The 24,071-nt window shown below is 53.5% G+C and overlaps 1 protein-coding gene across 1 annotated transcript in view; it reads right to left on the minus strand.

Annotated features, from left to right (window-relative positions):
* Positions 1-2,267: 2,267 nt before the first annotated feature.
* LOC111154073 (E3 ubiquitin-protein ligase RNF144A-like) overlaps positions 2,268-24,071 on the minus strand; it is a 30,268-nt gene continuing 8,464 nt past the window's right edge. Inside the window, exons 2-7 of the mRNA XM_022513426.1 lie at positions 22,642-22,746; positions 22,440-22,500; positions 16,596-16,803; positions 13,185-13,332; positions 7,631-7,720; positions 2,268-2,423 (exon numbers count right to left, since the gene is read on the minus strand). Coding sequence (XP_022369134.1) covers positions 2,268-2,423; positions 7,631-7,720; positions 13,185-13,332; positions 16,596-16,803; positions 22,440-22,500; positions 22,642-22,746 — 768 coding nt within the window. The remainder of the gene's footprint in view (positions 2,424-7,630; positions 7,721-13,184; positions 13,333-16,595; positions 16,804-22,439; positions 22,501-22,641; positions 22,747-24,071) is intronic.

Here is a 24,071-nt window from a genome sequence, read left to right on the forward strand (position 1 = left end):
ATACGATTTTTTAAAAGACTATCAAAACCAGCAGAAGCAGAAGAATGGAAAAGTGCAGGCGCACGGGTTGAAGTTCAAAAAGATACAGCAGGTGAAAAGAGGTTTTGGTCAAAATCTGCAAACTTTACCTATGTTGACCCCCTGACCCAGAAACCCCATTTCTGGGCATGGGAACAGTATGTAAAGTCAGTCATGGTCGTCCTGTTTGAAACACCAAAAGATGAAAAACGATCCACGTTGGACACTGGTGGAATAAGGCGTGGGGCGTCCACGCCGTGGACACCGGGCCGCTGCCGACAGCGCGGACGGCTTGCTAGGCATGAGAATGGGAAGGTCTGCGAGACACGTTAAACAGAGAGAAAGCGTACAGAGGTACATCCCGCGCCCTGAACACTGTGACCTTCACGTACGTTTGCACTTATGTTTACCTGCATAGAGAGACAGGGTATGAGTACCCTGGATCTTAACTAAAACAGCCTCCTAACTCAGTGGACGAGGCTGGACGGTGGAGGGAATGGCCAGGCACAGAGGCAAAGAGAACTTCCCGATATTTACGTTTAAGTAAATCTGTTTGCAAACAATAGGGACATCCCTATTTTAAAATCACAAGGTTTGGGACACCTGGGTGGCTCAGTTGGTTAAGCAGCTGCCTTCGGCTCAGGTCATGATCCCAGCGTCCTGGGATCGAGTCCCACATCGGGCTCCTTGCTCGGCACACATCATCCATCCCCCTATCCTCCTCACACAACCATATACCCCCCACCCATCACCTACCCTATCGTGCATCCATCAGTCACCCATTCATCTACCCGCCCATCCACCAATACTGCCTTCCCTTCGCTGCCTTCCCTTCACTCCACCTGCCCTTTCTTTTTCTTCCTTTCCCTTTCCTCCCCCTTTCTTCTATCTAAGCACCCAAACCACTATCTATTTATATATCTAATTAGCCAACAAGCCTCCCCTGAGCCAGACACTGTGCTGGGTATTACAAATACAGAAACACATCGGATCATGGATCCTAGAGGAGCACCCAGTTCACTGGAAAGACACTGAGATTTAACTGATTGCCAATACACTGCCATCACGTTCCAGGTATAAAGGGAGTCCAAGGGTCAGACATTTGCTAAGAGGATGGAGGACTGAGATTACGAAGATGAAGGGGTAGCTAGTGCACCAGAAAGACTAGGATCGGGCATTCCAGATGGGAGAACAGGAGAGACTCAGGCACAGCGTATCAGGGAGGAAGCCAACCCATGACATTTCCGGAGTTTAAACCCAGGACTGCTTTCAAAACTGTTACAAGTTTTGGCTTTGTTTTATAATGCATGCTTAGGCCTAGGGGTGAGTAAATGTAGACAAGCTGTCAGGGAAGTCAGGCAGTGTGGCTGGTCAAAAGAGCCAGGTGTTTCCTCTTTGAAAGCCTCTGGCCCTGGCGGCACACCCCCCAGGCAGAGGGCAGCCCCAAGGGCCATCTGAGGGCAGAGTCAGACCGCCACCTAGTGTTCACAATGATACATACACGACCGCCCAGGCACGCTGTTCTAATTCAGACTCCCCTGTTAGTGTTTCTGTGCCTCATCATTCTCAAAGATAAAATAAACCATCGAGGTACAAGATCTCTAAGAGCCGTTGTCGGCTCTGAAGCTTGATCCCAGGCCAGGGCACCCAGATGTGTGGAAGAGAGTACACCTCTGCTTAGACCTCCTCCTGGAAACTGTCCTGCAGGCGCCACATGCTTCTGCAACCACACCGCTCACGCGAGGAGCCCGGCTCTCCCGCCTGCGGACTACGTCCGTCCGTCTGAACGTAATGTCGATGGTGGGTTACGGGATGTGAAATCAGGTCAGGCTTTGTTAAAATCACGTGCACACCAATACCTCAGAAGAGATGAAAACGCCAGCAAGGGGCTATTTCGAGGGCGTCCGTGCAATCCCTGCCACTGGGAGCACACGGTCAGTCCCAAAGAAGCCAGGGACTCCTCGCAGCCACTAACATACCAAAATCCTTGACCAAACGCTCCCATTCTTGGGCAATAACACGCCTTCGTTTTCACCCTCTCTTGCCTCTTACTCTGCCTGCGTTTCGTAAGCAAGGACACCGATCTCGTGCCGACTGGTGACGGGAGGAGCAGATGTTGCCAGAAGGAAAGCAGCCAGAGGTAAAGAGTGACATAGGGAGCAAATGTCGCAAAACAAAAACAGCCAGTCAGTGAGTGTGTTACAAACGTGTGTCAGGCCCTGGGTCCGTCACTGCAGGAGACACGGGAGTCAGTGGGTCCAGGCTCCGAGGGCGTCACGGCAGCGCAGCACCGCTCGTGCTGGCAATCTTGGGGAGTCCACGGCCTGGCAGGGGTTCTCTGACCGCGCGCGGCCCCCGGCGTCTCCCACAGTAAATGCATCATGGATGTTCAGGAGACGAGCCAGCTGCAGGGAACCGGTAGGCTCTGAGTCACCTCCCCCGGAGAGTTCTACAAACCACACTCCAGTGCTGGGGGACAAGACGCCAAAATCAAAGATATGTGAGGTGAATGAACGGAACGTCTTTAATTCACTGATGCCGGGCATCTGCCTCCAGCCTCAGTGCCTGCCAAGCACGGGCCACATGCGGCAGAAGGTGGGTGACAGGGGTGAGGGACCCAGAGCTGTGGCCGCTCACATGGCTCTTCCCAGGTCCTCCTGCAGGGACATCATGGCGACAGCCTGAGAGAGCCACCGCGGGAGTGTTTGCACCACGCAGCGCTGCAGACTGGGGCGTCCCCCGCCCGGGAGCCAGCAGTTAAATACCAACCATGGCACTGCTGGGGTGTGCACTTGAGGCGAGGGATTCCGGGAGGTACGAGAACCGGCAGTGAGCCGAGGCTACGCCGATGCCCACCAGGGGACAGCACCCGCCTCTCTCCTGCCCGCCTTTGGTAATAGCTCCTCTTTCCTCTGCTGGTGAATATTTTTTGCTCTGAACTCCTGAGGCTCCTCTCTGTTCTCTGAAAGAACGGGTTCTGGTGCGAGGGCAGGCAGACACCAGTCGTGACAAAGGGGTGAAAACTGCCCAGACACGGATTTGAGATGCAGAAAACAGGTGCTTGGAAGCTCGGGGGGCTTCCCTGGGGAGGCTGCAGCTCCAGGCGGCGTGAGCCAGGCGCAGATGTGCTGAGGGGGCCGGAAGAGAGAGTCTCAGACAGTTTGGCTGAGCAGAGGGAACACAGGTAACCGGACGTGTGCAGGCAGGACACTGGGGCGGAGTCCGGCAGAGCCAGACCAGGGAGCGCAGGATCACCGCTCGGAAGCTGTTTGTCATGTTGAGAGACTAGGGAGCAGGTGAGTTCCAGGGGCTTTATGGGGGATGGCCCACAGGAAGGAAGACGGAGCCAGGAGACCCTTCCGGGACTCCCAGCAGGCCAGGCAGGTGGAAGGGAGGAGGATGATGGGGAGGAGAGGCTCGGACCAGAAGACAGTTCAGAAAGCAAAATCAGCAAGACGCAAAGGGATCCAAGAATGCTGCACTCAGTTTTGGCCAGAGGGGACAGATGTGCGACCTCGGTAATAAGAGAAGAACGGTGAGTTCCACTCAGATGTTCTGAGCGTGAGCTACCAGCAGGTCCCCATGTGAAGATATCTATGAGACAGTCAGTGTGTACTTGGGTCTCGAGCTCTGGGGAGGAGCCAGCAGATTTCAGGACCATCAGCACACAGATGTTCAAGCGAGGGACTGCCTCCCAGAGAGGGAGCACAGATTGTGGAAAACAACCGAATTAAGCCATCCCACCATCTGTGTGCAGAAGAGAAGGCCATCTAGAAAGCTGTCATCAGCTCAGGCCACCAGAACCAAGCACCGCAGACGTCTCTCTTTTCATCATCCTTGGGGGCGCGGGGTCTGAGGCCGAGCTGCACCCATCTGCACGTGGCTGGCCCTTTGCACCTGTCTGTGCCCTCATCTCCTCAGAAGGGCAACAGTCATGCTGGATCAGGGCCCACCCAACAGCCCCACGGTCACGTCATCACCTTTCTGAGGGACCCACTTCCAGATACAGTTACATTCGGAGGCACTGGAGCTTTGGGCTACAAGATGTGAATTCCGGGGGGGGGGGGAGCTAATTCAGCCCCTAACAAAGGAGGACCCCTGGGAGGAGTATCTGTGTATGTGTATATGTATGTGTATGTGTGCTGCCAAAGTGAGCACAGGATTATAGGAGAGTCAGGAAAAGCTGAGCATCCGGGAAGCCCCCAGGTGGGGTGGGATCGGGGGCTGATGCAGGTCTCACAGGGACGGACACAGGGACTGATGGCACCCCTCTCCAGGAGACTTGGGTCCCATGCGCTGGTTTTTGGGGCCCCCAATGGGCTGCCTGCACCCTCTAGACGGGACTCTCCTCAACTCCCTCTACTCCTATCCAGGCTCCCGAGGGCTCTGGGGCACCCACATTCCAACTCTGCACCACGAGTGCTCTGGGAACCCAGACAGCGCGGTACCTGCAAGATGGGCCATGAGGGCCACAGGGCAGACGGCCGGCCTTGGCCGTGCAAACCAATGCATTTCCAAGAGGGTTGGACAGTGGTGCTGCCTGAGGGGAAGCGGGAAAGGGAGCAAGGCCGGGAGTGGGGTTTAGGGCACACAAAGGAGACACACTGGCTGCAGGGGAGTGAGCCCGGGAGGAACTGGGGGGTCCGGGTCACCCAGGCCTCTTGTCTGAGTGACACGGAGGCTGGAGAGGCACGTCACAAAATGGGGGGCACATGGAGGAGGAGGGGATCTCAAGGGAAAATCCAAGTTCCACTCATACATGTTCTGTCGCCCACATGGGGAAAGCTAGTGGCAGCTGGGAGCCGAGGGGGCTGTGCGGTCACAGGAGGGACCGGGAGTGCACAAGGAGGGCTCCCCTGTCACCGGGGTCACAAGGGCTGGTCCCACCTCCCTATAAACAGAATAAGAAGTCATCGGTGACCCCTCCGTGATAGTCCACTCCGGTATCCTCGTTTCACCAGCACAAAGTCTATGGCCAGAAAGCAACGCAGCTGTCTCGAGATCTGCTGAAGACCGAAGGCATGGGGCACCCTGGGTTAGGACAGGAGCTCTGTGAGACATACCCTCGGGCCGGCTCCCCGCACGGGCCGTCCAGGATGGGCTGCCTGGGGCACGCTCCCGCCCTTCAGCCCGGCCCCGCAGGCGCTCGTGGGCACAGCTCCAGGCACGGGTGTGCGTACAGAGCCCAGTTATCCGCTGGCTCTCTTAAATGCCATCCTTTGGCTAAAAGGGAGCTCCCCCTTCATTGCGTGGGGGGTGGCCCTAGGGTTGGTTCCCTGCTCAGGAGCAAAGGAAGAGCCAGTGTGGAGCAGACCCTCGCCGGCGGGGTGACGGCGTCCTCAGGAGATGGATCTAGGGCGGAGGTCACGGACCTCCACCCCTGACGCCGGACGCCAACGCTGGACCCCGGGCCAGCACCAGAGACAGCGACCGTGTCTAAGTGAGGGTGTCTAAGGGACGGGCGAGGGGCAGAGGAAGCGCAGACACGTAAGCATCTCCTGCTCCCATCGAGCACTCTGCGCGGGGTGGGGGGGCGGGCAAGCTGGACGTCTCTCACACCCTGCAGCCAGAGCCTTCCAGACCTCCCTGCCTCCTGTTCGCAAGACCACTGTGTCCACACGAGACCCTGTGACACCGAATAAACGAAGTGACGTCACTCGGACAGAATGGAATTGTGCGAAACTTTTACGTGACAGACCCTTCTGCTCACGGCAGGACGCCTTGTGAGAAAACTCACGGCGGGGTTCTAGAATGTATTTGGCACGTGATATTTTTAGTCCCACAAAAATATGGGGAGCAGCCTACAAGGAACACAAGGACTCATGCTAAAATTCTCCAAAAAAATCTAAAACAATGTTATCTAACTTCGCATCTAAAATTGGGAAAGCGAAGACACAGGGACTTTGTAACGTCAACAAACGACACACAGTGATCGAACACCACCCCTAGAAATGGGGAGTCACTGCGGCGCAGTCTCCGGAGGAGGACCCGACAGCCCTGCCAGACGCCTCAGCAGCTCCGCCACGCGGGCCTTAGAGACGGTGAGTCAGGGCACTTCCGGGGCCTCTGCCCCAAGACTGGCTCTTCCAACCCCTCCCTGGGCAGCGCCACCTGCCTCAACCAGCCACACAGGGGTGGTGAGCCTGAGGGCAGATGGGGGCCAGCCTCTCATACCATCTCTGACTGCTCTGCTCCACCCCTGCTCTGTCCCCTCAGACCATCACCCCATGGTTCTACCCCCAACCCTCCCTGTTCCCTCTGCCTGTGTCCCCCCATCTGTCCCCCCTCTGCCTGTCTCCCCCCCGCCTGACTGACTGTCCCTCCTCTGCCTGACTGTCCCTCCTCTGCCTGACTGTCCCTCTTCTGCCTGTCTCCCCCTGTCTGGCTGTCCCCCCTCTGCCTGACTGTCCCTTCTCTGCCTGACTCCCCCCTCTGCCCCGTCCCCCACTCCCACAGCCAACTCCTCCTCATCACTGTGAAAATTATCCAAAGGAAACCTCATTTAAAATGGCATCGGGGGGTCAGTAGGTAGACCTCAGCTGTCCTCAGGGTCAGACCCAACAGGAACCCACATGGGGATACTACTTTAGCTACTCCTTTGCTTCCTCAGCAGGAGGAAGGACGGTTTCCTCCTCCCCACTTCCCCCAGGAGCAGCCCAACCACGGAGAGATGCTCACAACTCAGCCAGGGAGAAGCCACGACATTTGGGGCTCGCAGTTTATTCCAAAGGACTTCTGATGTTTGTAACAGCCTTCCCTACGGCTGCCTTTCTTCTATCAAAGGGACTTGCTCTCCTTTGTTCTCCAGACCTGCCTATGGTTTGGCTGTAGCTTGCTTGTCCCAAGTGGCATTCCTATGCTATTCCCCAATACACCCGTTTTTGTCAGTAGAGCCGCTGGGAATTTTACTTTTAGGGCTAGTGTCACTCAGCACTCCGCCATGGGCACCACCTCCAACGGCCCTTCCCGGCCAGGCCCTCCTAACCCATCTCCTCTCCCGCTGACTCCTGGCACCTGTTATCCCTGTCCCTGCACGGAACGCGGGTCCCGCAAGACAGGGACACATCAATCTTATCCCCTGGAGTATTTCCAGCCCCAGAAGAGGGCCCGGCATGCGGCGGGAGATGAATGCATGTTCCAAGTATGGATGAACATGAATGCATGGGCCCTGCGGAAACCCCACCGGCCGCCTAGACACTCCCAGGGAGGGACTTTTTCCATTCTCTCTGTTCCCCTTTCCTGGGACTACCTGGCTTACCCCAAGGCCACTAGAGAAAGATCTGCATTAAGGGCCATGCAAGGATTAAGCCACCCAGAGGCTCACCATCAAAGCCGTGGGTCAGGCGTGGGGAAGCCAGTCTGACCTTAAGGAGCTCTCACGTGCTAATCACGATGCATACGTACTGCCACTTCGGGCCAGGGCTACCCTGAGGGTACCCTGCAACCTAACCCTTCGGTACCCTTAGGGCTACGGTAAGCATGATCTTACACCAAGAAAGTCAGGTGGGACCCATGCTGACCAGCTCTGCTTTTCCATACAGCGTGTCTCCAAGCCCCTGGCGCACCGGGTCTCTCTCCCAGAGATCAAAGTTCCAGGTGAGTCACCTCCTACCTGTGTCCGATGCCAGATGACAGACGCCCTGGAATGGCCCAGCTTATTCCGGCAGGGTCCTTTATCGTAATGGATCAGAAGGAAATCATCCTGCGAAGACAAGAGAGAGAGAGAGAGCAGGGCTGATGGCAGGTTCCTCTTGGAACAGTGAGCGAGTCCTGCCGGGGCCGAGTTTCTTTCTTTAGTTCCAAAGCAAGTGCGAGTCTGAGAGGGAGTGGGTGGCCGAAGAACACGCACCCGTGGTGCTGGGCGGCCCGGTAGGATCTCGGTGCTCCATGGTCCCGGGAGCATCCCTGGAGGGACGCGGCTGTGGGCACTAGAGGGAGCCCTGCCCCAGATTTCGGCCTCCTGCCTTTGCAGACACATAATCTCTGGGATGTGGGGCTTATGAACAAGTAGGTCACAGGCTCCTGCTACCCCAGGAGCGGCTCGGGGGCCCTGGCTGTGTTTGATTCCACTGGAGCACGTCGGCCTTCACATCTTCCTGCCGCCTGCCCGCCCGCCCGCCCGCAGGATTACCCCTGGATTAGAGGATTCCCTTGATCTCTGGCTCGTCCTCCTCCATTACCGTGGGGCTTGTCACCTGCGAAGTGCCTCTTCCTTTCAGCTCAGACCACGAAAGCGGACTCATTACTTAGCAACAACTGGGTCGGCAACCATCTGCCACCTACGGGCCCTCCGATGGTCTGAAGTGAGTTCTGACTCACCGAGACATCCTGTTCCTGCTGCTCCCCACGCCCCCGGGGCTCTCTCCTCCCATCCAACCTCCAGTCGTCCTCAGGCTCTAGGAGTTGGGCCCCCCCAACTGAGGACAAGCTTGAACTATGTGCCCGCCTCCGTGCGTGGCACCCCAACCCTGAGCAAGACCCGCTGAGCCTGCGGGAACGGGTTTTCTACCCAAACCCTCTGCTCCCCGCCCTCCGAACAGGAAGTACCATTTTCTCTCCCTTTAAACAAAGACACAGCTCCATAAACGGTACCCAGGAGGGGCTGACGGCTGTTTACTCACTCAACCAACGGTGTAAACAGACAGCCTCATCCTGAGAAAGGAATAAATAAGCGAACAGGCCCAGTGTTACTGAGGGCGGGGAAGTCACTCTTCCGAGAGTCCTGGGCTGCCGCGCATACAGCCTGGGGTCTGGCCCTTAAAATCAGCCTGGCTTGAACCAGACTGAGGGACCACGTTCAGCGAACCTGGCTCCCCTCTGGAGAACGGCGCCGGCCTGGAGTCTGTGGACCATCCAGGGCCTCCTCCTGGTGCCAGGCTGCACCGTGTGCATCACAGAGCACTAGTCTCTCTGGGGTCGCAGCGGAAGCCTTTGTAGGATGCTGGAAGGCCCAGCCTGCCACCACCTGCCTCCCTGCCCTTCCCTGAGTCCTTTCGACGGTGGGAGGAAGCCCGGGGATAAAGGAAGAGGAAGCCTCTTCCAGCCCGAGCTTCATTGTCTCTAAAACAATTTTTGACATCTGTCCACTGTGAACCTCGCTTCCTTGAATTTCTAATTAAGATTTTATTTATTTATTTATCTATCTATCTAGAGAGCATGTAAGTCAGGGGGAGGGGCAGACGGAGGGGGAGGCTCTCCCAACAGATGCCCCGCTAAGCGCAGAGCCCGACAGTTGAGCTCTACCCTGAGATCATGGCCTTGAGCAGAAGCCAAGAGTCAGTCGCTTAACTGAGCCTAACTGAGCCGCCCAGGTGCCCCTCCTTGAATTCTCAGTTCTGTTTTCCCTTCTGCTGACATCATCATACACGGAGATTAGTTCATTCTCCGTGCCTGGGTCTTGTGTTCCCAGACTGCCTATCACAAAGTTTCGCACTGTAGGCGAACAGATAGCTTCTGAGTTCATTTTCTGAAACAAACCCGAAATGTGTCCGGGCAACCCCAGCTCCTCCTGATCAGGGGCGCTGCTGCTCCGAGTCCCAGGGGCTGAACGGAAGCACGTTCAAATGGTACCTTCCACTCTAAGATGCTTTTTACAAAATATACATGATTTTCTTGTGACTTGAAGTTTATTGGCAAAGGCCTTGGGCAGAACAGCCCCCGGGCCCTGCCAGGAATCCGGCTGTATTTCTGCACGGGACTCTTTGTCTTGACTACTGTTCAGGGAGGTCCCATTAAGCCCCTGGCTGGAAACGGGAACAATGGAACACAGCAGAAAGCTGCCATCACAGAGATATTCAAAGATAAAAATAAATCCCCTCGGGCCTTTTGTGTCAAACTCTGGCCGCTGCTGCTCTAACCCCAAACTGTGGTATTTTTCAGAGACTGAAAGATGAAAGAGTGGATGCGGGTTCGTTCCTCACTCCTCCGGTGCCTTTGGGAAAGGCTGTTAAATCTTCCTGGGTTCCCCTGGGGAAAGGAAATACCTCCCACTCTCACAGAAAGAACGCACGGATCAAATACAATGGGTGTGTAGAGCCAATCGCACAGGGTGGGCACTGAACAATTACCCTAACAAAGATGATCTATGTACTCTCCGAAAAAACAAGAAAGAAAGAAAGTGCGAGTGTCCCTTGCTGGGAGGGCATCCCAGAGGGGATGCGGGGGAGCACTACGGGCGAACCCTTGAGGACCCGGCACAGGCTGGGGAACGAGGCACATGCTGGAAGGAAGCAGCCGCACAGGATCTAGACCCCCCGCGGAGTGGACACGAGCAAGCGAAAGACAAGTGACACGCGTTCCTGTGTTAGAAGCCTGGCCGGCCTCCAGCCAGGCGATCGCACTTGTCTTAAATCACGGTGATGGCCCTCGGTGAACCGCTCCACAGCAGACTCCCTTCCCCTGATAATCTGCGTTCTAAGGCCCCAGGGTCATTTCTCAGCAGCTCTTTGTTTACAAACAGGAAGTGCTTGGCCTTGAGGATGGATGACTTTCACAGTGGAAAAGGGCAAGGCGGCGCCTGAGTCTTTAGTTCAGGCAGAGTCGGGACGGCAGGGCTTCAGAACTCAGACAGACAGACAGACAGGGTGCTTCTCCAGGGACCAGAGCAGGGTCGACAGCCTTGTGTTCCGTGAAGACTGCTCCCGTTCCTGTAGCTTCATCAAAGCAGGGCAGTGATCACGCCCGGAGGTACACCTTCTGCTTCTGCCAGCCTGGGTCCAAGACTTCCCCCCAAAAACTCTTCAAGGAGACTGGGTAACACAGAGTAAAATGGACACTTCCCTTCCACTCCCCTTTAGGAAAAGTCATAAGGAGTGGCACACCGCAGACCAGACACTAGATGATACATCCTAATTTAAAAATCAGTTTTCCCCCTAAAATTGGAACATGGGACAATACAAAACTATATATAGAGAGAAAGACCATACACACACACACACACACACACACACACACACACACACACACATATATTATCTCATATATATACTGTATACATATGTAGTACACAGATCCGAAAACTTCGAGGCCCTAAGGACTTTGGAGTGCTTGAGACAGGCTTCTAGACGTCTCTTCCCACCACACAAGGTCACAGAACACACTTGCTTGGATCTAAGATAAAGAAGATTAATCTTGCCAAACTGATTTCTTAAACTTGACCTTGGATAAGATAATGAAGCCTCCAGGATAGCAAAAGGGTATTATCTTCCCAAGATTTGTTGAGCTACACACAGTTCTACTGTCCCTTTAGTAATTTATAGTTAATAAAGGAAAAACAGACTTCTCAAAACAAACAAACTCAAAAGAAGCGATCTAGCTAACACCTTTAAAGGTGGCCTTTATGTTACAGACCTGTTACCTTCTTTAAGATTCCATCTCAAACAGGCATTTACTTTCTTCCTGATAATCTGTAGACACATCCTGAAGACAACAGGCTAAGTTTCAAAGTTACTCCACTCCACCCACCATTAGGGACCCTTCTTCCTTCACCTTGGGAGCCCTGAGATAGTGGCCCCTTCTTGTCCCTCAGGAGCTAAGCTGACTGCTCTGATGTGGGCCCCAGGAGGGACACTTCCCCTGAAAAATGCTTTGATGTCACAGAGGGACGGAAGCAGGGGCAGGCTGTGGACAAATTCCTAAAAAGGTGAAGCAGGCATCTGTGGCAACCCTCCTTTATTTCAGTTATATCTTAATGGCTTAATACTATTTTTGGAAGAGCTGGACAGAGTTGTCCTGCTGTATAGGACAGACATATATAAATACATAGGACACATGACTTGATGTGCTTTGACAGTCACTAAGCACAGTCATTTTAACAGATGACTATATCTGCTACTTAACTGTGGTTTTAAAAACCTATGTACAGGGGCACCTGGGTGGTGCAGTGGTTAAGCGTCTGACTCTAGGTTTTGCCTCAGGTCATGATCTCAGGGTTGTGAGATGGAGCCTGGTGCCAGGTTCACATGGAGCATGGAGCCTGCTTAAGATTCTTTCTCCCTCTCCCCCTGCCCCTCCCCACTGCATGCATTCTCTCTTTTTACACTAAATAAGTAAGTCTTAAAAACAAAAACAAAAACCTAGGTACAAATAAACTCTTGTAAAACTAAAGTCAGAATGTCATCACTTTGGCAAAATGCCCATTTTCCTAATAGGGGTGAGGAAGGAGAATATGGAACTGAAAAGAAGTGTTCTTTGCATCTGGCCTTGAAACTCCAGAAAAAACAAAACAAAACAAAACAAAACAGGTGCTTCAAGAGGGGAGAGCCAGGCACTCCCAGCAGGAAGTGCAGAGATACTGGGGTACAGAGTGTTTTGGAAGCACTCAGCACAGGGCATACTTGCAAGGAGGTGGCCATATGAGGCTGGGAACTTCCATTCTGCCAGATGGCTCAGAGTGTGTGTTTTTCTGTTGTGAAGGTGACAGAAGGTCAGCAAAGTAACTGTGCCCCCACCACCCCATTTCCCTGTCCCCTGCCTCTGTTTATCCTTCCTAGTGCACTGACAGTCCCTGCTGTGCTCCCTGCTGTGCACTACACATTTGCATCCCCCCAAACTCCTAAGTTGAAGCCAAGTCCCCCCTGTCCCATGTGATGCTATCTAAAGTGGGATCTTTGGGAGGTGATTAGGCTCAAATGAGGTAATGAGATGGGCAGACGCCCCATGATGTGATTAGTGCCCCTGTACAATGAGGGCGAGACACCCACCTCTCTCTCTGCCACATGAGGACATAGTGAGAAAGTGTCCATCTGTAAACCAAGAGAAAGCTTCTCTTGTCTCTCTTGGCACTGGGTCAGATGCCAAGAACCGAATCTGCTCGGATCCTAATCTTGGGCTACCCAACTCTGGAGCATGAGCAATAAATGTCTTGTTTCAGCTCCCAGTCTCTGGCGTTCTGTGACAGCAGGTGGAGCCAAGACTGTCCCCACAGACCAAACCTGAGGCCTGAAGACCCCATCCACCTGGGCTGAATCCCAAGCCCGAGCTGACCTTCTGTTTCCCAGAACTCCTCCTACCACTGCACTGATGAATCCATATTTTCATAAGCACAGAGAAACATCCGATGATGTTACTTCTGTTTCCCAGACGCATTCCCGAAGCTCTTTAGGAAATGGCTGGTGGTTCTCCCCTCCCAGGCAGAAGCTCAAAGTCAAGCTCACGGCTGTACTCACGTCCAGAGACTCGAGGCAGTACCAGCAGAAGGCGTGTTTGCAGTTCTTACACATCATCTGGGCGCACCCCTCGTCCCGCTCGATGTAGACCTTGCACTTGGGACAGCGTTTGATGGGTGCGTCGTCCTCCTCCAGTTTGAAAGCAGAGCTGCGGGGGGAGAGTCCATCAGTGGGAGGCTCAGCAGGGCTGGGTGGGGTGAGAGGGTACGGTCAGGATCGGCGAGGCTGCAACCATTAGTGCAGCTATAGGGGGCCAAGGCCGCTTGTTATTAAATGTTATAAAATGAAACTAAGACTCCGTAAAACATTCACCAAAAAACCATGTGGATCAGCTAGTTGGATTTAAAAGCAATATCAGTATGTACTTAGGTTTAGATATGTGTAGACAAAAGAAATTATGGCAGAGGTTTCTAAAGAAGGTGTCCGTGTCATGGGATGATGGTCAAATTTTGTCTTTATTCATATATTTGTCTAATTTCCAAAGGATCGATGAGAATTTTTATGTACTTTGCTGTTATCAGGAAAAAAATAATAAATGTTAAAAATCCGTGCTCATTGATGAGTTAGATCTACTGGGCCTGTCTTTACAGAGTCACTTTCCTGAGAAGTCTGGTGAGGTCCACAGTGGTTGGCGTGACAGGCTATAAGCCCGGGGTCACGGCTGGCGTGACACAGACTGGCTGTAACAGCCGCACCGGGCCTCGGGCCTCTCAGTGTGGGCACGCTGGAACAACACATGTGACAGGAACACACTGTCACATCGAGCATGGGTGAACTTGGCCATAAACGACATCCAACCTTCTATGTTGCTAATAAAGAGAGGACAGAGACATTTTGGTGTGACCCCAGAAGAATGTTCATCCCATGCCATTAAATTTAAAGAGAAAGCTAAAAAAATGTGCATGGAAACGTCGGGAAGAAAAAGTGGTCAGCCGCTACAAATGGTTACCACCGACTATGAGAACGCATTTGTTGTATTATTTGAACTCACTGCATCAGTCCAACATCCGCAGGAGAAAAACAATCTCCCACTGGAGTGAGCAGCCTTCTAGACCCTGATGCATTCTGGAGCATACGCTCACGGAGAGGAGCAGATTCTGGCATTTGGAGTACATTCTGGAGGAAGGACCTTCCACAAGCCTCATAGTAAACATAACGATTAAAATCGTTTGCCTATAGTATGAGCTATCGGATAATTAGGAGGGGCTCCTCCTCAGTGAGGCGTGGGATCCCGCTGAATGTGGTTCTGTGCTGGTCACTAGCAGGTGGTGACCAGTGGGGACATCCCCGAAGGCGGCAGCGTGTCCTCACTGTGAGGAGCACGGTGTCTAGAGACAGGTCCTGACCATGTGGCTCGGGTACCAGCAGCGTGAGTGTGCCCGTCCCCTGCTCCAAGCGAGGCTATCGGCATCCACCTCGGGGTGCAGCGAGGCCGGAAAGGGTTTCTGTGCACGTGGTACACACACCCAGAGCCCGGCGGGCCGGCAGTAAGCACTCAGTAAGCAGCAGCTGTTATTCTAGTCCCCCTGAAAGGTAACAGTCTCTCCTGCTCTGATTCTTGTCCAGTGTGAAGACAAAACACACAGCAACCAGGCTGCACAGGACGGGACTCGAACTGAGCCAGGGCGGTCACACTCAAGGGCCTCCCGCGGGCCCAGGGAACACAGTCAGCTCTGCGCAAACACGAGCTGTGCCCTCTGGATTGCTGTACTGTGCCCAACAGTCACGGCCACCAAACCCAGGGACTGAGGCTGCCCATCGGGTTAGATAGCACTGCTTCGGTCTGAAAGCCAGTTGAGACCTTAAAGTAATGGAACTAATTTCCTCATGTGATTCATAAGCTCATTTGGAAGGAAATTCCATGAACGGGGACAATGTTATCAGTGGAGAATGAAGACTATGTCTCAGGGAGACTTTTAAATGGGAACAGTTGAAATATGTAAGCTCTGGTGTGGCGCGGCATGCCTAGAAATTCACATGGAATGGACGATGGTTTCCAAACACCTCCAGGCACCTGAATTACATTTCAAATTATTATTAATAACAACCGTTACTATTATAAACTCAAATTTATGAAAATAGATGGGCATCTTCAACCGCTTCCTCACCATCTGCCCAGGGCAGACACACCGCAGTCATCAGAGCTGGCCAGGTGCTGGACGGGAACATGGGCTGAGGGAAGAAAGAACATAACGCAATGCTACTGCATGGAAAAGGAGGAAGCGGTTCATTCCAGCATCCGAGTACCGGCCGGATGCCAAGATCTGGGGTGACAAAGTCCCAGCAAGCCCAGGCCGTGAGGTGGGGAGCTCAGCTTAGTGGGGGAATCAGCTACACACGCAGGTGAGCTCCAGCAGAATGTGCCTGGCAGTCTGATCAATACAGTATCTGGTGGGGGCACATAGGTGGGGTCAGCAGCCCTGCCCCGGGAATGGGGTAGCTTGACGAAGGAGGCATGTGAGCCCATCTTCGCCCGTGGCAAGGGGTCTCCAGGGAAAGAGGGGGGTGGGGGCACGCAGGCACAGGTACAAACGTGCAGACCCGGGAGAGGAAGGAGGGGCCGAGAGGTTCTCCATGCAGGTGAAGCTGCAGGCAGTGGGGGCACGGCAGCAGATGGGAGAGGAAAACAGGGAGCGGCTGGTGACCACACCTTTGGATGGCCAGTGGGAGTCCCTCGATCAAGAACACAGCCTCAACAGGCACAGGGCCAACACCATATTGGGGAACCATCTGTGCTCCAGACTTTATAGGACATCAATTGCTGAATATTACCAACTGCTTAGGACTCATCCGACTTAATTTCAAGATACATACACTGATGCTGCAGTGTCTCCCCGGGCTTCGGCCTCAGGGTCTGACCAGGGGACGAAAGGGGGGAGATGCAGTCTGTTTCCCCACCCCCCCCATCTTCCCACCGGCCCACTCTGCTAGGGAAGTGCAGCCCCTTGTTCCCCGACACCTGGAAATCTATTTTTGGTGATCCCTCTGGTATCTGCAACCACTGACCACCTACCCTTGTCGCTGTGCCCCCGTCTCAGATCACCTTCCACACGGTGGGGTCTTGGACAACTTTAGGTACCATAGGACTTCAAACTCCTCACGGTAATAAACTGTCCATACGTCTGTCCTTCCAGACAGGCTGCGTGTGTCTGCTTCCTGGGCAGACAGTGCCAGCTTACAGCGCCACTGCTTTGCACGATGCCTGACACATCATCAGTTCTCAAAAATAATCAACCTACCCGCCCACCCACCCAGGTTTATTAAACGAGGCTCAAGAGGAAGAGACTGATCCAGAAGGAGTCATGTCTTCTGGAGCCCCATTCAAGGAGATGTGGCTTCCTTCTCTCCCTTCTCCCCAGCCCTCTGCCACTCTCCCTCAGCCCTCTCCCACTGTAACTGGGCAGAGGGTACCTGGTCTCTCCGGGAAGGAAGGTGATCGGCATGGTCTCCGGGCAGCCTTGGCCAGGGTGCCAGCTGGCTTTGCAGGCAGAGCAGAATTCCATGGCACAGGCTTTGCACTGCACCAGCTGTGGGCTCTGCAGGCCCATGTCCTGGAGCTGGCACACAGCCTGGCAGGTGGACGCTGGGCACCAAGTCCGACAGGGGTCCAGGAGCACTTCTGGCACAGGGAGACAAAAACGGGCAAGTCAACATTGCACACGGAGGCTCTCGGGGGTGTTTGGACTGAGGGATCACAGCAGCGTGTGGCTTCACATTTTTAATAGGGAGGGAATGTCCAGACCCTGCGGTCTTCCTATGTCCTTCATGACCCGGTGCCTGTCTGGCTCTTGGTCCGCCCCTTGGTCCGCCCCTCCAGACGCTTCCCACTTCCAACCCCTCCCAAAACACACCCGGAGGCCTTTAGTAATGCTGCTGCCCGTGGCTCCTGGGAAGCACCCCCCCACCCACACACACACACCAATGGTTGGTCTGGGTTCTCTCTGAGTGCCCACAGACCACGGTCCACTTCCTGGTCCACCTCCCCAGGATGCAACTTCCCAAAGTCAGGCCTGCATCTTTGGTTTTGCGGCCTCACAGCCTGGCCCAGTGCAAGGTGTGCAGCGGGTCCTTGGACAACATTTGGTAAGGAGCACAGAAAGAAAGGAGGGAAAGAACATGGCCGAATTCTTCTCATCAAAGGGCTCATTTGCCTAAGGCTGTCCCTTCTCCCAAATTTAAATCTAAGCCATGAACTACTGTGTGAAATGGCCAGGTTGCCTCTCCAACTGGAGACCAAGATGTTAAGAAGCCCCATTACAGTGACAGATTTTATTCTGAAAAGCAGGAGACCCTCCTGTTTCCACTCCCGATCCGGCCTGAGCTACCCTTCCTCGCGAACCTGGGTAATTGTTCCATTCACAGCCTGTAGGGGTAACGCCGAATCCTCAGGGAGGGGCAGCGGCAGCAAGGACCTGACAGGAAACCACACAGAACGCTGAGGCTCTGCCAAAAACCTATCACAGGCCGGAGGGCTATTTTCAAAGGCCTTCAAGTAGGCCACTGGTTTCTAAGCTTTCCAGCCACGGCTCTGGGGAAGTAACTGGAGACCACTGGGTTCTGCAGGGAAACTTGGAAGGCGATGAAAGGACTTGGGAGCTTCCTGGCCGTGTGACTGACTGACCGCCAGGGGTGGGTTAAGTTCACCTGCATCGCGGACAGGACGTGCACACACTGGGACCTACAGCCTCCTGGGGGCTGGACGGGGCTGGAGGTGCGCCCAGACTTCACCTACACGGGCTGCCACAGGACACGCGTAGGTGTGTCATGTTCCCCGATTAAACGAGAAGCCGGATTCAGCCCTCTAGGAGTAAGCTGTGTCAGGTACAACCCTGAAAACGGTATTCTATTCCAGGAATGAGCAAACATTCTCTGCAAAGGAGCAGACAGTGAGTGTATTTTAGTCTTTGAGAGTCGTGTGGTCTGTCTCCAATGACTCCACTCCGCTACTGTAGCCAAAAGCAGCCATGCTGATTCGCAAATAGCTGTTCCAATAAAACTTTATTTACAACATCAGGCTGTGGGCCGGGCCACTCTGGGCCACTGGTCACGGCTGGCCCACTCCCGCTCTAACCTAACTCCTCCCCTGACCTGTTATTTGGAAGGGAGAATTAATTAATGGCAGGAAGCTATCCAGTTGGTAGGTCTAGGGAGGATATAGTAGAACCTGCTAATATAAAGGGACTCTGGAATCCAGGAAAATGTGCTACTTTTTAGCTGAGCTTCATTACAGTAATGTAAACTCTTCATGAGGTTCCTAATGGTGAGTGAATGAGGAGGATTAGCTCTTGCCATCAGCTGCTTTTCTAGAAATGTCTGTGGCCATGAGATCGGGGTGGGGGGTGGCTCTGTGGGGCAACGTAGTGGTCACCTCTGAGGCATATGTGTGGGGAGCTCCCCTGAGCTGAGGGGACAGGAAGAAGGAGGAGGGAGAGTAGCCCCCCATGGAGGTCCCCACCCCGGGGAATGAAGGCGAGGCAGGTGACCCCTCCCCTCCCCGACCCTCCTCTCCCCAGTCTCATTGAGCTCCTCTTGACGGTCCCCACATGGCTCCCTATCTTTGGTGCTAGTGAGTAGTCTGGCGGGGGCAGCTCCATCCCAGCTAGATTCTGGGGCCCCCTATGAGCACAGCACCTGCAGAAGGGCAACGCAGGTCACTTAGCACACGAACCACCCCAGGGCACATGGGGAGAGCGCGTGCGCCTGCTCTGCTCTCTTCCCACTGGGACCCTGTGGTTAGTGCTGGTCCGTCTGGGAGTGTCAGTGAGCCTGCTGCCCTCCCACAGACCCTGCGGGTTCCCTCGGCTCTCGGCCCCGCCTCTGCTGCGAGGGGTCCGGAGGCATCAGGGCGGGCTGCAGGCCCTCACACACCTCGTGGCCGTGCCCAACCTCCCAGTTACTCTCCTCGCACAGCAAATGCAGCTACGAGGCTGCCTCATCATCAGAGACTCAATTATACAATGGAGCAGAGGCCAAGGAGACCTAGTGAAGGTTTCCATGGTAATGGCTTCAGTTGTGTGACTTTGTCCTCATGGAGCTGTGACAGGAACTGCCTGTTTCTGGGGAAAGATTCCCTATCGGAGAGGTAAAGGGCAAAGAGTCTGTCCCAGCCTGCCGAAGGCAAACACCCTTCCTGTGCTTCCAGGACCCCTCAAACCCTGCAAATACGGCCCCGGGACTCTTCTCATGGGGGGGCACCAACACTCCCATCACCGTGCCGAGTTCTGCCAGCCGGTGCACAAGACAGGAATCGATCAGGAAGAAAATCCACACTGGGAAGAAAGCTCTTCTTTTGGGGAAGCATGTCAGAACTGACATCTAAGGCTATGGATCGCATATATAACTAACAGTATACATGAGGCACACTGTATCTCTGATACATCGTATCTAATGTTTTACACACACATGTCTGTGTACAGCACAGGCTTGTTTCAAGCAAGGCCAGTCGCCTATTTTCTTGCATAGCAGAAGAAAATATTCTCAGCTCCCACCTCCCAAAGACACACTAACCCTAGATAAAGGAAGCAGATCCCCAGTAGCTCTGCTTATAAAAAAGCCCAAGACTTTTTTAAAAAGGTGCTTTTCTTTTTAAACATGTGTTCTTGGGGAAGCATGCAAGGAGAGTCAGAGTTCTGGCTTTCTCCACACGCCTGTCCAGGCTCGTGCTCCAGCCACACCCCTGCAGCAGCACATCCCATCCCGTGGGGAGTCCTTGGCCCCGGTCAGGTCTGCCTACTGATGGATCAGCTCAGCAAGTGGGCTCATCTGTCTGGGCTTTACTCTGGCGGAAAGCACCAACGCCACACAGGACAAGACCTGACTTGGGCATTCATCGGACCTGTTGTCCCAAGGATAAAGAATCCAGGAGGTCACAGATACGCCCCTGGATGGCAAGGACTTCAGGAGCGAGGAACGGGGAGAGAAACACCTGCCTTCTGACTCAGTGGCTTAGCCAGGAGCACGGGTGTAGTGCAGTGGGGCGTGCAAGGGGGGCAGCCATCGCGCAGCAGCGGCCCCCATCGGCCTCTGGAGTCTCCCACATGGTCAAGTGGGCAGTCAGAAAGAAAAACAAGCCCACAGTCTCCTTGGCAAAGATCCCAACTGGAGGAGTGGGGGAGGAGATGAAAATCAAGCTTGCTATGCCTGAAACGAACATAACATTGTGTCAGCTGTACTTCCACTTTAATGAAAGATCAAGGCTGGTATGTGAGAGGAGACGTTCTAAGACAAAACAGAGACAATGCTTACAACTTAGACTGATTAGGAACTAGGTGCTGTCAGAGCACCAGGGAGCTGGGTCCTCCTCCTGGGCGTCCTCCCGGAATGCATTTCAAAACGACAGATGAGGCCGGAAACTCCCCTTCTGATCATATCTCAAAACTTGTTCGCCGTACTAGCTAGTTCGCTGTACTAGCTAGAAGCAATTGCGTCACGTGAGCTCCAACATTTTAACATTTCACTCAGACAGGTCTTTGGTCACAGTAAGTCTGAGTTCATTGTGTGTTTTCACGTAATGCTAGCAAAATGTTCTCAAGTAATATAGCCTTGAGAGATTTTGTTAACATAAGTCAACTTGGCTTCCTTTTTATGCAAGATTAAAAAAAAAATCCTTGGCTTATCCAAAGCACTTGAAATTACAAAGTATTTGAAAGTACAATGTTGAAATTATTAGGTAGGAACGTTTATACAGCTGCATTTTTACATGAAATTCAAGGTCAGAGAAAGTTAATTTTCTTAAAACCCAAAGAACTACCAATTTCTGTCAAGATTCTCTCTGGAAAATATTTTCAGACAAGACTGAAAGTTTCAGAAATCCAAATTAATCAATTGTATAGCTCCACACGCTGACTTCTATATCGCATGGTGTTACATTTATTTTTTTTATTTTTTTTTTTACATTTAAACTATAAACCCAAACAAAATGATATATGCCATTTAAATAAACAAGCTCTTGAAAACAATTTCAATGCCATCAGAATCCTGTTTGATTAAAAAAAAAATTAACTTGGCCTCCCACTGCTTTTTTTTAATTTTTTCCCCAGAAATAAGCCCTAAGAGGAAATGCAACTACCTTTAACATTTCTTAAGGAAAGAAAGACCTCTCCACATTTGGCTAAACTAGCAATCTCTTGATCCTTTCCTCTGCTCTATTCTGCTTTCTTCCCATCTTGAGTGTTTTCCTGTGAACACGCAGCCCAGGACTGCCTCTCAGTAATGAGCATCTGATGCAGACGAGGCTCTCTCTATACCAGAGCAGGAAGAGGGGAGAGCACCCTTGAACGATTATAGTCTGAGCTGAAAAGGTCAGAGTTTGGATGCACGGTAAAATCGTATAAGAAGCATCATCTAAACATGTCTGTTACTCTGCTCCTTTTCCGGTGAGCCCAAGGTCCAGGACACATATGAGAATGAAGCCAAACGGAAGGCACAGACTCTTTAAAACATCATTTTATGACCTTGGCACACTTCAGAGAGCCAAGCCAAAGGCCAGTCCTGGACATCCAACACATTTCAATGCTTGGCAAGGCCACCGTGTAAATGATGTCATCTCTGCTCTGCACGTGCCACACAGTGCTCCTGGGAAACCCTGAGGTCTGTGGCAGGCCTGGCTCCTGCCAAGTGGGTGTGCAGGACACAGATCTGGTCCACGCTCCACCCTACGACCCATGAGAGCTGGAAGTCTGGGCAGGTCAGTTAGCCTCTGCAGGGGCCATGTTTACAGAAGGGGGCAAGCTGGCAGGGCCATCAGAATACTTACGGAGACAAGGGACTTGGGCCTGGCGCCCGCCTTTCCAGACCGGCCCCAGGGCAAAGGGACAGACTACACTGTCTGTCAAGATGCCAACTGCCACATTTCCACCTATGCGTGGCCTCCCAATGTCCTTCTGTGCCTTTGGAGCTTTTAAATTCTGCAGCGTCTAAGAATTTAGTCCCGGTACTCTTAGCCCTAACCTGGCTGAGGAATAATCATGCCCCATGAAGGTCAGATCTCTTTAAACCACCCCCTGCACCCAAATCTCCCTAACGAGGTGTTTTAGGATTCCTTCTCATTACCATGCGGAACCCCAACAAAGACTCTCCACCTGGGAGCTCTGCAGAGAACTCAAAACGACGCAGACATTTCAGGAATCTAACTTTCGTGGACACTTTCCTTCCAGTATGGCCAAACCAGGCGCAAGGCTATCCACCAGACGCGCCGCCCCCGACGCCCCCGCTCTCCGCCCAGGAACCACGACCCCTACCACGCCGGGCACCTACCTCTTTCAAACTGTAGCTTTTTGTATCTTTGCATAATTTCGGCGGCAACCATGCACTCAATCTAAGAAGAGAAAGGACACAAACAAGACCTTTAGTGGCTGTGGGCTGGAACAGAGCCCGGTCAGCCTGCGCACGGCCCACGACCCCCGTGCAGCAGGGCACCCGGCCCACGTGCAAAACCCGTCTGCTCGGGTGCTCGTGCCTCGTCCTCCTGCAGGCGGCCCTGTTTAGGGCAGGCGGCATCAGGGCAGCTGATTGCGGTTTCTAGTCCTTCTTTGATCAAGAGCTCCACGTACTGTTTCAGGCACTGAAAAGAAAAAGAACAGAGAAGCGTCTTTCAACACCTTGACCTCCTTCAGGGCGAAGACCCACTGACGCGTAACCCGGCGCGCTGTCCCGACGCGGCTCCCTGTCTTCACCGTGCGGCCCACAGCGACCGCCAAATTAGAGGTTTTGATCACCGGACAAACATTTACAGGGTGCCCCCCCATTCCAGGCAGAACAAAGGCAGCAGGTGGGATCCACACACACAACCTTGGCCAACACCACATCGGCGCGTCTCACGGTTTGAGGAGAAACGGAGAGGAAGGTCGGGGCCAGACCTCAGGCACTGCACCCAGTTCTTCCTACTCCATTGTTTCCTGCACTCCTTAGATCATTCTTACAAGAAGGGGAGGATGGTTTCACCTTTCGGGTGTGAACACTGAGTCCCCACAGAAGGGGCCTGTTAGCGGACCCCGACAGCAAGGGCAGAGAGCCCTGCGTCAAGCCCGGCCTGGCTCGACTTGGAAATGCCCCAGCACCCCCCACCATGACCTGTACATGGATGCCGACCTGAACCCCCGAGCCCCACTTCCCCAGCAGTCACTGACTCCCACCGCACCCACTGAAGGACTGCTGAAAGTCTCAGCCAGACAGAAAAAGGGGGAGACACCGCAGAGTTCTATCGAGGAGGAGGAAGCCGTACACAGTGCCCATGTGCTCCCGCCCTGTCTACGAGCCTGGGAAACCCTCGCTCCCCGGAAGAGCACAGTTAGAAGAAAGACGCGGCCTCCCCGGGTAGGCTCGCCACTGAAAGCAGCAAGAGAGACTGAAAGGTTCACAGGAGAACTGGAAGAGCACCGACACGGGCCGCCACATGACGAGGAACCAGCGCCAACCATCTCAACAGCGTCCCCACGTCAACTTCAGTCGCAGCCCTAGTCCAATATTTGGGGTTCATGACGCCAACACCACTGTCACAGTAACACGATTAAGTTATCATGATCCGGAGCACCTGGGTGGCTCAGTTAAGTGTCTGCCTTTGGCTCGGGCCATGATCTTGGGGTCCTGGGCTCAAGCCCCATGTCGGGCTCCCTGCCCAGTGGGGAGCCTGCTTCTCCCTCTCCCTGTGCTGCTCCCCCTGTCTGCGCTCTCTCATGCTCTCTCTCAAATAAATAAATAAAATCTATTAAAAAAAAACAGTGTATGTATGTACAATAATTTGATCTAAATGGGTAAGTTTCACCCTTCTGGCACATCAGAAAGTTTCACCACCGGAGACACAAAGCAGCCGTGTTGGCAATCCTCAGAAAGAGCCGTTTCCCCCAGAATGCAAGGCTTCGTGCATCAGCAGCAAAACGGGTGCCCAGA

The sequence above is a fragment of the Enhydra lutris genome, unplaced genomic scaffold (assembly GCF_002288905.1).
Source record: "Enhydra lutris kenyoni isolate GAN:26980312 unplaced genomic scaffold, ASM228890v2 scaffoldscaffold35, whole genome shotgun sequence".
Lineage (NCBI taxonomy): Eukaryota > Metazoa > Chordata > Mammalia > Carnivora > Mustelidae > Enhydra > Enhydra lutris.